At 43.8% G+C, this 14,829-nt stretch overlaps 1 protein-coding gene across 1 annotated transcript in view; it reads right to left on the bottom strand.

Annotated features, from left to right (window-relative positions):
* Nucleotides 1–14,829, bottom strand: part of LAPTM4B (lysosomal protein transmembrane 4 beta) — a 452,106-nt gene that overhangs the window by 80,452 nt on the left and 356,825 nt on the right. The window contains exon 6 of the mRNA XM_078686987.1: nt 13,931–14,026. Within this exon, the coding sequence (XP_078543113.1) occupies nt 13,931–14,026 (96 nt within the window). The remainder of the gene's footprint in view (nt 1–13,930; nt 14,027–14,829) is intronic.

Below are 14,829 nucleotides of genomic sequence, written 5' to 3' on the forward strand. Positions count from 1 at the left end.
CACCCTCCTGTATCTACCATTCTTCACCCGCTGACAACACCCAATAGTAGTAATTATTCTGTAGCACTCAGCATAGACTGCCAGTCCACAATTGTTAGTTAATGTTTTTGCTGGGCTTATCTCTGTGGGGGCTGCCAGCCTGGGAGGATGTGCAGGGATGGTGCCTGATCGTTAATATCCACAGACCACATTGTGTCTACCACCCATCATAATACAATTACAAAATGCCCCTCAGGATAAAAATACATAAATATCATATCGCATGTACAGACCCCCGTGCACTGCAGATTTTGCTTTCATGGTCTGTCGGACAGACCATTAAGGTAACCACAGCATCACTCTGAAACACCACAGCATCACTCTGAAACACCACAGCATCACTCTGAAACACCACAGCATACACTCCAAATACCACTCAATGCCACATAATTACACTGCACTCAATGCAACATACACTCCAAATACCACTCAGTGCCATATAATTACAAGCCACATAATTACACTGTACTCAGTGCAACACACACTCCACACAATACCACTGAGTGTCACATAATTTTATGTTACATAATTACACTGCACTCAATGCAACATACACTCCAAATACCACTCAGTGCCACATAATTACACGCCACATAATTACACTCTACTAAATACAACATACACTCCAGACAATACCACTCAGTGCCACATAATTATATGCTACATAATTACACTGCGCTCAATGCAACATACACTCCAAATACTACTCAGTGCACATAATTACACAACACATAATTACACTGCACTCAATGCAACATACACTCCAAATACCACTCAGTGCCACATAATTACACGCCACATAATTACACTGCACTCAATGCAACATACACTCCAAATACCACTCAGTGCCACATAATTACGCGCCACATAATTACACTGCACGCAATGCAACATACACTCCAAATATCACTCAGTGCCACATAATTACACACCACATAATTACACTGCACTCAATGCAACAATACACTCCAAATACCACTCAGTTCCACACAGTTACACGCCACATAATTACACTGCACTCAATGCAACATACACTCCAAATACAACTCAGTGCCACATAATTACATGCCACATAATTACACTGCACTCAATGCTACATACACTCCAAATACCACTCAGTGCCACATAATTACACGCCACATAATTACACTGCACTCAATGAAACATACACTCCAAATACCACTCAGTGCCACATAATTACACGCCACATAATTACACTGCACTCAATGCAACATACACTCCAAATACCACTCAGTGCCACATAATTACACGCCACATAATTACACTGCACGCAATGCAACATACACTCCAAATATCACTCAGTGCCACATAATTACACGCCGCATAATTATGCTGCACTCAATGCAACAATACACTCCAAATATTACACGCCACATAATTACACTGCACTCAATGCAACATACACTCCAAATACTACTCAGTGCACATAATTACACAACACATAATTACACTGCACTCAATGCAACATACACTCCAAATAACACTCAGTGCCGCATAAATACACGCCACATAATTACACTGCACTCAATGCAACATACACTCCAAATACCACTCAGTGCCACATAATTACACGCCACATAATTACACTGCACGCAATGCAACATACACTCCAAATATCACTCAGTGCCACATAATTACACACCACATAATTACACTGCACTCAATGCAACAATACACTCCAAATACCACTCAGTTCCACACAGTTACACGCCACATAATTACACTGCACTCAATGCAACATACACTCCAAATACAACTCAGTGCCACATAATTACACGCCACATAAATACACTGCACTCAATGCTACATACACTCCAAATACCACTCAGTGCCACAAAATTACACGCCACATAATTACACTGCACTCAATGCAACATACACTCCAAATACCACTCAGTGCCACATAATTACACGGCACATAATTACACTGCACGCAATGCAACATACACTCCAAATATCACTCAGTGCCACATAATTACACGCCACATAATTACACTGCACTCGATGCAACAATACACTCCAAATATCACTCAGTGCCACATAGTTACACGCCACATAATTACACTGCACTCAATGCAACATACACTCCAAATACAACTCAGTGCCACATAATTACACGCCACATAATTACACTGCACTCAATGCAACATACACTCCAAATACCACTAAGTGCTACATAATTACACGCCCCATAATTACACTCTACTGAATGCAACACACACACTCCACACAATACCACTCAGTGCCACATAATTATATCTATCTATCGCCCTCACTCTATCTATCGCCCTCACTCTATCAATCTATCTATCTATCTATCTATCACCCTCACTCTATTTATCTATCGCCCCCACTCTATCGCCCTTTCTCTATCTATCTATCGCCCTAACTCTATATATCACATCACCACAACATCACTCCGCACCACCACAGCATCACTCAGGGGCACCACAACATCACTCAGCGCCACCACAGCATCAATCTGTGCAACCATTCAACAACAACTAGTTCAAGTATGTTCTCTCAATGTTTCAAGCTTTATTATAAATGTCACAAAAAAGATGTTAATATTTCACATCTATTCTTGGATTTTCATCACAATAAAATACACTGAACATAATCTTCACAAAAGTTATTTACAAAACTTTAAGCTATTGCCATTATAAATTACAATAACTTTTATTTAAGTATTAATTATTAAAAAATAAATAAAAGCCATTTATTTGTAATATCAATACATGTAAGTCACGTAAATAAAACGCATATTGCATTACAAATGCTATAGGTGTCACATTTGCGAAAGCTATACCTATTAGCATTGTAAATGACAAAGCTATTAATTTCGCTATTTTCAAAACCAACACATAAATACAAAATTTGTCATTTACAATACCAATAGCTCAAACTTTTCTAATGCGAGACCTATTGCATTGCAAATGCTTGTTGGTTGTTGGTGGCGGGGGATTCTAATGCGAAATTGGGGCTTCCATAACCGCTTTCCCAGTCAACCTTTGATCCAGCCGCTTTTGAGCAGGACCAAAATGTAATGGACGCCAGGGGCCGGTCCTTTTCAGCCACCTGATAGAAAGAGGTATGGTTAATATGGCACCCAATTTGACTGACAACTATATTCCCACCTTTACTGGACATGGTATAGGAAGTACTAGTGATTATGTATTTTTCTCCTGGGGCATTTTTCCCTTTATCAAGGATTGTGAGGTCCTTATCGAGCCTTACAGTGACCACAATCCTATTTCTGCTAAGTAAGTATTACCTTTCAGGGGACTGAGGCCATAACCACTCACATATACAAAATGAGCCAGCTTGCATCTTACAATGTTTTGCAACCCTGTTAGGCAAAGCTAAATATCTACTTTCTAAACCTACATGCCAGACCTGTAATCAGGCCCATTCCTGGTTCGACAAGGCTTGCAGAGAGGCTAATAATACCCTTCGCAGGGTTTTAAAACGAAACCTTAGAGACCTGATAGTGATAAGGGAAAGTAGGAAGCTTTCTAAGTTTGCCACTAAGAAAATAAAGGCAGCATTGAAGGAAGAAAAGTGGGATCTAGTGGTGAGCTCTTGCCTTTCAAGAGACCCTCAGGCCTTCTGGAAGGCCGTACGGTCTGTTCTATCTCCCACCCTACCAGCAGACAAAGTAACTGTCCATATCCCCCCTGAGACTTGGGTGACCCATTATGCTGGCCTTTATTTGGCTGACTTTGCTGCAGAGAATGCCTCATTAAAGCTGAATTTAACTTGTTAAAACCTTGTTTTTAATGTAGTGGAAGTCCGGAAAGCAATTGCTAACAGTAAAGGTAAGAAGGCACCGGGCCCAGATGGAATTACTCTAGATTTATTTAAGGAAGACCCAGCATTCTGGTCCCCAGTACTTACCGCTGTTTTTAATTCAGTTTGCAGTGAGGGAGCCCCAAATTTCTAGCGTACTTCTGTGATAGTGCCTGTTTTTAAAAAGGGTGATGTGCATGATCCCAAATGTTATCGTCCAATATCTCTGTTGTCCTCTTAGGTTAAAGTTATTGGGAGAGTTGTACTAGACCGCCTCCTGGACTGGATTAATGCAAACCATATTTTGGCTACAACCCAGTATGAGTTTAGGAAAGGTCTAGGCACAATCGAACGAATCTCCACCTTATTCTGGCCAAATATAAATATGCGAAGGTCACCTCTACTCGCTTAGCATTCATGGATTTAACCAGTGCGTTCGACTATGTCTCAGGCTCTAAGTTGTGGGACATTTTAGTAAATATGGGTGTCGATGCGGGTCTGATCCCCTTTCTGAGGCTCCCTCACCACGATCTTTCTGCCTCATTGAAGTATGGTAATGCTGGTGACTGCTCACAACAGTTTAGTATTAAGCGAGGGGTGCACCAAGGATGCATCCTCGCCCCAATCTTATTTCTCCTTGATACAAATAACCTGGAGAAAACATTAGTTAAGGTTGGGGCTGATGTGCAGCAGGTGGAGAATAAGACTGTGCCAGCGCTCCTTTATGCGGACAACGCAGTCCTCATGGCAAGGACTGCGATCAGTCTAAAAAAAAAACTAATTTCCAGCTATGTTAACTTTATGGAGGTTTTGGGGTTGGAGCCAAACTATAAAAAAAAAATTGTTTTGATTTGTGGCTTCAAAAACACTAAGAGGCCATTAGGATGTCGGGCGGATTGCCCCTGCCAGGCTGGCGGGGGCAAACCGCCCGACATCCGCAAGTGAATTCCTCCCCGCCATATTAGTATGGCGGGGGGACCGCGGCGGACAGAAAGACCATCCGCCGCTTTTCCGCCCTGGTCGCCTTGTCTATTAGACACCGCCAGCCATATTGCGATGGGTCAATTCAGATGCCTTTCCGTGGCGGCGATGCCGCCATGGAAAGGCATGTGGTCTTCACTCTCGGGGCCCCCTGTGGGCCCCCAGAGTGAAGGAGGGGTGGGGGGAGCACGCGGGGGTACCTGTGGTACCCCCCAACATTTGTATACACGAAGCAGCAGGTACCGTGCGGTGCCTGCCGCTTCATGTATGCAAATGCATGCATGCATTTCTGACATTGTGGCGGGCTGTGCAGTGAGCACCTCCCGCCACAATGTTCGAAATGAGGGATGCGCCCGCCACTGTGGCGGGCGCATCCTAATGCTAACTTCGGGACCCCCGGCCTTAGGGTGGGCGGTCCCGTTTTCCGCAAGGGTGGCGGGCAGGCAAAGTCCGCCCGCCATCCTAATGGGGGCCTAAGTCTGTAGCCTGAATATAGAGGGTAAAAAGTTGGAAAGGGTTAGCTCCTTCCCGTACTTAGGTCTGGACTTTGATGAAGATTGTACGTGGCAAACCTGCATACAAAATAGAATAACAATATTTGCACGTGCAGTTGGTACTACTTATTCACTTGCAATGTCCATAGGTAAAAAGCCTATAGCCCCTATTTTAGAGATCTATAAGCGTAAATGTATTCACATTTTAACAGATGTTATGGGTATCTGGGGATATAGGGACGCACATGCTATGTAGCTGGAGGAGAACAGATTTTGCCGTAGAGTTTTTAGGAGTGCCCCCTTCTTCGTCGCATTTTCCCCTCCATTTGGGGTTAGGCCTCGAGTATGTCCAAGATACTATACATGTGGCACCTCTAGCTACCTAGTGTTCCATCAGGACAAATGAAGAAGCTGAATTTTATCGGGCAATTATTAGTGATTGTCTAAACTGCACCCGAGGCTTTTGTATCCCCTGTAATCTTCCAAGACAAGTAGGTGGCAGGGCTTCCCTGCCCACCTACAACAGTGAATGTGGTAGTTCCTGTGATTTTCCCTGAAGGGAGCAAGGGCTTCCGTTGAGGTCTCTCCCCGTACTGCTCCTAATGACGGCAAGTGCCCACAAAGTGTGTGATCCCCTCAGGCAGCTGCCCGCGATCGTGCAGAGCAGCTGCTGAAAACAGTGCAGAAGTTTTGCAAAAAAAGCGGCGGCTGAATGGAAGTAGTGGAGACCTCCCGTGGTCTCCCCGGTGGCATTGCCCAATGCAAAGCCGCTTCAGATGGCAGCAGGTCCAAGGGCATCTCAGACCCGGGTCAATCTTGGGCCACGAGGCCGCTCGCACGTGGAGGGAGCGTAGGACAAACATCAAGCTTCCCCAGGGCATGTGAGGAGGACAGCGGCCTCAGAGGAGCAGCAGTAACAAGCCAGCAGGAAACAGCACTGGCTGTCGCAAACACCAATGGAGCACCTTGGCCCAGCTGGTGATTGGGCCATGCTAGCTGACGTCCCTCATGTGGTGTTCTCTGAATCTCCATGGCAGCAATGACGAGAGCTCAGCGCGCGCTTCCTCTTTTGCCCTTAATACAGCACTGGTTGCAGGGAAATCGCTCCTCTTGACACAAGAAGTGATCCAATGCAACGCTCACCATGCGCTGATGTGGCAAGAGCCACCAGGCCCTTGGGGAGCATAGGAGGGCACAAGCAGAGGGCGGCAGCAGCACAGCATACAGGGCAACAGTTGCAAAGTGGCAGCCCCCTCTGCAGCCCAATGATCAGTGGGCAGCACACTAATCCAATCAGGCATATTCCCCAATGGGGGTTCCTCCTGATTCACTGCAATCCTCTGCTACAGCTTGTAGAGCCAGCAGCTTCTTGGTACAAGTTCCCCCCAGCGTCCTCCATCATTGAGTGGGATCACAGCACGTGTACTTATACCCCTAAAGTCTTTGTTCTGAGGGGCACTCCAAACAACCTTTAGAAGTGCACAACACCCTCATTCAATCCCCAGCCCTGGCTACAGACACTACAGGAGGGCAAAGACAGCATTGTAAAAAGTAAGGCACAGCCCTATTGAGATGCAGGTGCACTCCTCCCACCACTCTAAATGCAGCCAAGGTCTATTCAGCCCAGCGCTTAATCACCCAGGAAAGGCACAACACACCTCAACACCCCTTGTGAATGTCTAGAGTGAATGCACATCCCCTTCTCCTGTCAGTCTAAACCAGATGTTGAACACAAAACCAGGCTGGGCACAAAGAGACATAACAACACAGAAATGTCCACTTCTAAAAGTGGCATTTCTAAAATAGTAAAAACAAATCCACTTTCACCAGTAAGCAGGATTATTACTATTCCAAACATACCAAACATGGCCATGGTACCTCTTTCATATTGGAAGTTACCACTGAAGTACATATCAGGGAATTCCCAATGCAATCCTCTGTGAGGGCATCCTCACAGCAGTGAGAAACCAAATAGGCTGTTTGTCACTACCAGGGCATGCCACAATGTAAAGTCACATGTCCTACCTTTTACCTACTCAGCACCCTGCCAATAGGGCTACCTAGGCCCTACCATAGGGTAACCTATATGGAGTAAAAGGTGAATTTCAGGCGTGATAAACACTTTAAGTGACACGTCACTGCAGCAGTAAACTGCGCCCGCAGAAGCTGCATGGGCAGAGGCCTGAGAGAGGTTTGACAGGCTACTTCTGTGGGTAGTGAAAGCAGCGCTGCAGGCCGACTAGTAGCATTTAATTTTTACAGGCCCTGGGTATATGGGTTACCACTGTACAAGGGACTTACAGGTAAATTAAATATGCCAAACAGGTGAAGGCCAATCTTACCAAGTTTAAAAGGGCGAGCACATGCACTTTAGCACTGATCAGCAGTAGTAAAGTGTCCAGAGTCATAAAATCAACAAAAATAAGTCAGTAAAAAAAACAACGGAAGGCAAAAGGTTCTGGATTGACCCTGCAAAAAGAGCCAGGTCCACCAGTGCTCATAATAGTTATTACTAGTGAAAAGTATTACACATATAGCCAGCACAAGTAGTGACCTGGGCTAGGCCCTAATCAAAATGACCCATTGTAATTGACTGATTCCCTGCCTCCCCAATAATGGAGTAAAAATTGCAGAGAATAACGGACGTGCAGCTCTTACATATGATAGGAAAGGGGGCATATGAGATATGCATGCATAAACCCATCAAAAGAATGTTCGTTTACTTAATATAATGCTATTGCACCAGGATGAGTTTGATCACATCACACTTAGACTTGTAGTATAGTATTGATGCGTTACTCAAGTTATGCGCATGCAAGCATCTCGAAGAGGCCAATCAGCAGCGTGCATGCTTGTACAATGCTGATAGTGGTTACCTTAAATATGTGCTTATCTTACTCTCATGTACAAATATAACAATTCAGATGTGTGACACTGATCAGATGTATTTTGTACTTTCATTAGAATTCATATTTAGTAGTGTTTATGTTTTGTACGATTGTCAGAGTTGAAATCTGTTGTTTCACAACATGTATTTCATGAAAGCCAGGGGTGGGGGGACTAGGTAGATAATGGGGACCAGTTTTGCTATATTGTGTACTCAGGCCCTATCGTTTTGTGATAGAGAATGGAATCTCGAGGAATCCGGTTTAAACCAGCTTGCTTCTGACAAGCATTGTTCAGAAACTTCTTACAAAAATAACCGCAAGATGGTAGAACAGGCAACACCTGTGTTTTTCACAGGAGGCCATAAAAAAGAGGCATTACATTGTGTAGGTTCATGCTGTTGCCTACTGCAAGCACTGCTGATGCTGATAACACTGGTGTATGCAATCTGTCCGCAAGGCAGACTGATTATTTCGATACAAGTTATGATTACCATACTCACGCCAGAGAGTGATTCCGCAGGCTCTCAAGAAATTGAAGATATTGTGTGAATTGAGTGTGAATGTGTCTGTCAAAAATAAGGTATAAGACTAGGTACATTCTGCAGACGGATAGGTCAGCTAAGAAGTAAAATGTGTGAGCAGGGAAAATAAAATGCACCTCCTGTGTGCCGATACACATTTCAATGCGACTGCCTGGAGAACAGACTGTTATATATTTTTATTGATTTTTAGAAACCAGTACAATAACAATCTGTCACCAATTGCACAGTTAGTATTTCGTGCTCCGGGGTGTTTTCCCTAGGTGACAGCCAGTGGAACAGTTCCAGGTTAGAGCTTGCGGTAGGAAATCCATGCCGACTACATTTTCTCCCATTTCTTGGGACAGCCTCTTCCCTCACAGACCACCCTCCCCACTTGTGTGCACCAGAGAACTGACTGGTTTAATAACATTTCTGCTAACATACTACAGAAACTGTTAACGAAACAAACATATTTTGCTTACTTTTGCAGCCACTGAAATTGTCAGTATAAAGAGTATAAATATTTTCTGTAGAGCCAACTACCCAGCGTTATAAACGGTGCATAATTTGTAAAAAAAGAATAAAAAAATAAGTGCCAGGGCCTTTGTCAGGAGGCCCCTGCAGCTTGCACACACCGTCCCTGCTGGCGCCGCCAAACGGCCAAACATAACTACTAACCATCACACTCCTACAAGTGAGGCAACTCAGACTATTCCTGGCCCCAAAAGCTATAAGAATGGCTTGGGTGGAAGGCATTAGTAATTTTTAACGAGTATTGAAATAATAAACAACTGTCGTTGTGCTCATGTCTAATTTACACAACCAGCGCCACCATGTGGCAGACTGTCAAAAGTGTCGGTGTTGACAATTAAGTGCGAAGCAGAGCACCGGAGACTACTGGCTCAAATTAAGCATGGAAAGAAAAATACTCTGCAGCTGAGACAAAGTACCAAAAGACATGTGTGAACTTCAACCTTACCATACAGGGTACAATACTTACAACTTGCTTCTTTGAGGATAAACGAAGACAATATTATGAGAACACATGCCCATAATTTAGTTTCATGTTTTTCTCATTCTATATGATTCCATCCACTGACTCTTCCAAAGAAACGGTCGGAAACTCAATACAAGGTGTTGTGTTATAAATTCAATTCAGGCTCACTCTGACACTGAACAAAGCTGACTTTATGTTTGTATCATAATAGGGGACAATTACTGCTTTAGAGATAACTATACCTGACATACACATACACCCCCCTCTCCAACTGTGAGCAATTCTCTAAGTAGGTATGTTGGTACAGATTATAGTTTTAAAATTATTATTTCGCTGCAGGTATCCCTAGCAACTGAAGTTTTCCAACTCTTCATGGGGACAGAAACCACCCCCTACTGCAAAGGTGAGCTCATTTTACCTTTTAGTGACTAAAACGGCAGAGCGTACCCAAAACCACTGAGAAAAAATGCAACAGAAAGGCAGAACAGGGTAGTGCATATGTTTTTGTGTGCATTACTTTACAAAAAGAAGTTAAATCATTACTGTTGACTGGCATGTTTGCAAGCGGTATGTTGCATCGGATCACAAAATGCATACCTGCCCACTAACACAAACTATTAGTAAAGCATTTTACAAAAATCTACTAGAATGAAAAAGTAGATCAGGTTTCCACTTCAATGTTGTAATTAATATGTCAGTATTTATTTTTGACAGGCAGACAAAGTAAGCACTAACAAAATGGCATATTCACATTATTGGGGCTTGTGGAAATTGAGATTTGAGAGTGTGTTTTGAGAATCTCCTGCAAAGTTTTAAAGCTAACACCTCTTCAATACTTCCAACTCACAAAAATATATTGCTGGTCAACAAATACACCCAGCTCTCTCACCAAGAAGTAAAAAAAATCTGATCAAAACCTTGTCCTTTAAAATCAACAGGAATTTGGTTTTTAGTGGCTCACTCACAGTGAGCGTTACTTGGTCTCTGTGGCAGAACCATGTGACGCTTCCACTGGAAAAATTAGCAAGATCCCAACATATTGTTTTTGATTCCACTACTACAATGTGTGGGGGAAAATGAGAAGAAAACACACCGTTTTGTACCACAATAACGAGAATTCACAGGTTGTGTCATAATGTAAAACTCAGGTCACAAATGTGTACCTGGGCTATTAGACTTTTTAGGTTGAATTCTATCTGGTGTGTAAAGTTATCTTTGAGACATTCCGAAAGCATCCCTGAGAATATCCACCCACTGCTTACCATTTGCTTTGCGCTTTTAAACACACTTTGTCTTGCTTTCTATTTGTTGGCTTTTTTTGTTTTAAGCTGACGAGCTTGAGTTAGTCCCTCCTATGGAACATAGCCTGTTCACCATCGCCCCTTGTATTCTTCCATAAGTGCTCACTTTCTGTACTCAGGCCTTTAAATTATGTTCTTATCTTATCACATTTTCTATGCATTCATAGACCACGCTCAAATGTCAGGCTTTGTCTTCCCGGGAGATTGGTATTTACTTTTCTTTCTCTAACTTCAAAGTGAGAGGATTTATGTGACAATCCTACTGGTCACCCATGTAAGAGCAAAGGCTGTAGAGTGTCATTTTATTCTAGCACACAATAGCATTTAAATGTCTGTAAACTAACAGTGCAATATTTCAGAAAATATTAGAATTAGGAAAGCACAAATGAAGCACATTTTCTGTAATTCTCAAGTGTGAAGAAAACAAATATTTTAAAATGATCAAAACAAATCATTACCCTTGGTAAAGCCATTTACACACATTATCAGTTATGCACTGTATAGTTTTATCAGTAAAACTGTGCGTGCACATGCAATGGTCGTTTCAGTTGAAAGCGTGTTGTCTGTAATGGCAGTGCACTACCACACCATGCATGCTCCACTCTATGTAACTCCACTCTACGGCAGTCCACTCTACCACACTCCATTCAATGACACTCTACTACCCTCTATGCTATGCCACTCCACGACACTTCACGTCAATCTACACCATTCTACTGTTGTCCACTCTACGCCACTGTGGCAGGGCGTGACGCAGCGTCTAGGGCGGCTGACTATGGAGCACGGGGCTCAGGGTTCGATCTCCGGTGCCGACGGCAGCTCAGCCCTTCACCATGTGACTCTGGGCCATAGATGAGTTAATCTCGCCGACGGCCCCCAGCACCTTGAGACCATTAGGGGTGATTAGTTCACGCTTTACAAATACCAGGATACAAAATTACAAATACCGGGTTACTGTCTCTATGCCACTCCACGACACTCCAGTCTAACACAGTGCACTCTACTCTATGCCACTGTACGCCACTCCACCCCACAATACTTCACACTGCGACCTAATACTCCAATCCACTCTACTCTACGACATTCCACTTTAATCCACTTCTTTCTAGGTCGCTCCACTGTATGACACTCTACACCACTCCACAACACTCCAATCTACGACACTCCACTCTACGACACTCCACTTCACTACACTCCACTCCAGGATATTTTAATCCATTCTATGCCACTCCACTGTACTCTACGGCACTCCACTCCTCGCCACTCCACTCTACCACATTTCACTCCACTCTATGCTATGCCACTCTAGGCATCTCCACTCTTCATCATTCCACTCCAAGACACTCTACGCCACACTATGCCACTTTATTACCATGCCAGTCTACTCCACCCACTCTATGCCACTCCACAACACTCTACTCTTTTCCACTCTACTCCACTCTATACAGCTCCACTCAATGACACCCTACACCACTTCACTCTAGGCCACTCTACTCCACTATATGCCACTTCACTCAAGGCCACTCTACTCCACTGTACACCACTCCACTCTAAGGCCTTCCACTCTACGACCACTCCATGACACTCAACAATACTCTATTCCACGACGGTCTACTCTACAACACTCCACCCTACAACTCTTCACAACACTCTACTCTTAACTCTACGACACGCTATGCTACTCTTCGCCACCCAAATTTATGACACTCCACTTTACGACACTCAAATCTATGTCACTCTACACCACTGCAATCTACGCTACTCCACTCTCGGGTACTTGACTCCACTTTACACTTCTCCACTCCACTCTGCGGCACTCCACTACATTCTACTCCATTCTGCTCTACTCCACTCCATGCCACTCCACTCTATGCCACTTCACTCTGCGACAATCCACTCAATGCCCCTCCACTCAACTAAACTCTGGGCCACTCTACTCTACGCTACTCCACTCTATGCTACTCTACTCCATTCTACTACATGACCTTCTACGACCATCCACAACACTCTGAACCACTCTACAATACTCCACTACCCACAACTCTATGCCACTTCACTCTATGCCACTCTTCAACACGCCAGTCCGCACCACTCCACCACACTCTACTCTATGCCACTTCACTCTATGTCACTCTACTCTACTCCACAAAATCTTCACTCTGCAACACTTAACTTCACTACATGCTACCACACTCTACACCCTTCCACACTGCACCCTTCCACTCTACTCCACTCTATGATCATCTACTCTACGCCACTCTCCACAACTCCCTCTACACCACTCTTCTGCAATCCACAACAATCCACTCTACGACAACTCTATGACACTCTATGCCTCTCCACTCTACACCACTCTGCTCCATTCTATGCCACTCCATTCCATGCCACCCTCCTCTATGCCACAAACATTTAGCCATGCTGAACAGTAGCCACGTTGGTGCACAACATGGCAAAAACACATTGGCAAAGCCAATAGCTCTTGTATAGGCAGGACTTGCCAATACTTGTTTTTTTTTTTATCTGTTCTTTCAGTTTGTTCTTTCACATGTTGCATTATGTCCAGGAGTAGGAGTTAGACACCGTACCTGCCACATCAACAGGACAGTAGATTGATTTCACTGAAAGAGGACAAGACTGGGAAGAAACCTCATGCTCAAAAGATCTACACAAATAGCGGTCATGAAATCCCTCCCTTTGAAATGGAGTGTTCTATCAGAAATGATCTGCAGATTATAGCAATACGCTAATCAGGGCATTTATGATACAACTGATTCTCCCCGATGGCCTCCCACACTTCATATAATGCAACGAAATATGTTAACTTTGTCGTGCTCTCACCACTAGCGTGTTCATTGCAAACAGTGACCAGCCTGACTTGATAAAGTAGTCATATGCTTACCGTGGTGTCATTGGTGGTGACATAGACCAACACATCGGAAGAGTTCCTGCTGTTGATGTACCGGTAGCAGTTCCACACACAGCTAATCAGATAGGCCTGCAAAAAAACACAAACAAGTTCTAGCGTCATTGCTTCTAAACATCAGCAAAATATCCGCCCATAAAAATTTACAAAAGGTGGGAAAAGGCTAGACTTTTGAAACATCCAGGCTTTGGTAGTAACAATCTCAAATCAACCATCCAGCTGGCTATGGTAAAGTCATTACCTGTTTGTGTCTTGTGTGCCTTGGTGAATATGGCTGCAGAAAGGTGTGCATGTGATTTCTGAACTAAACAGGGGAAACTTTTATTTTAGCTCTAAATATTTTATTGACGTTTTAGGTAAATCAAAAAAAACACAGCAACACATGAAGTCGATACATGGAGATGTAGGGAGCTTAAGGAGCACAGCAACAACGACAATTGAGGTGACGTGAAAGTACATCTTTCGGGCATCGCTGATCCAGGTGAGTAGAGAATATGTTGGTACAAGTTTGGTCACTGTGAATAACGAGTTGGATTAACATAGGGTAACCAGACATCTCGGTTTTCCCCGGACGGTCCTGGTTTTTGGAGCAGTGTCCCGACACAGTGCTCCAAATTAAAGAAATGTACCGTTTTTGTGCAGTGCCCTGGTTAAATAGAGAAATATCCTGTTTTTTAAATAGTGTCTCAGTGCGCCTGCTTACTTTGCACAGGTTCTGAGACGGGTCTCTATTGGGCTCGTTCACAGTCTCAACATTCCAGAACAGAAGCATTTTCAATGTTATGTACAACAAAGCCAAAGTCGCTGCTTATTGAGCTTATGCAGCTAACAATTGACAAAGCTGATAGTCCTGGCTTGTTGTAGGCGTATTGTGA

Source organism: Lissotriton helveticus, chromosome 4_1 (assembly GCF_964261635.1).
Source record: "Lissotriton helveticus chromosome 4_1, aLisHel1.1, whole genome shotgun sequence".
In the NCBI taxonomy this organism is placed as follows: Eukaryota; Metazoa; Chordata; class Amphibia; order Caudata; family Salamandridae; genus Lissotriton; species Lissotriton helveticus.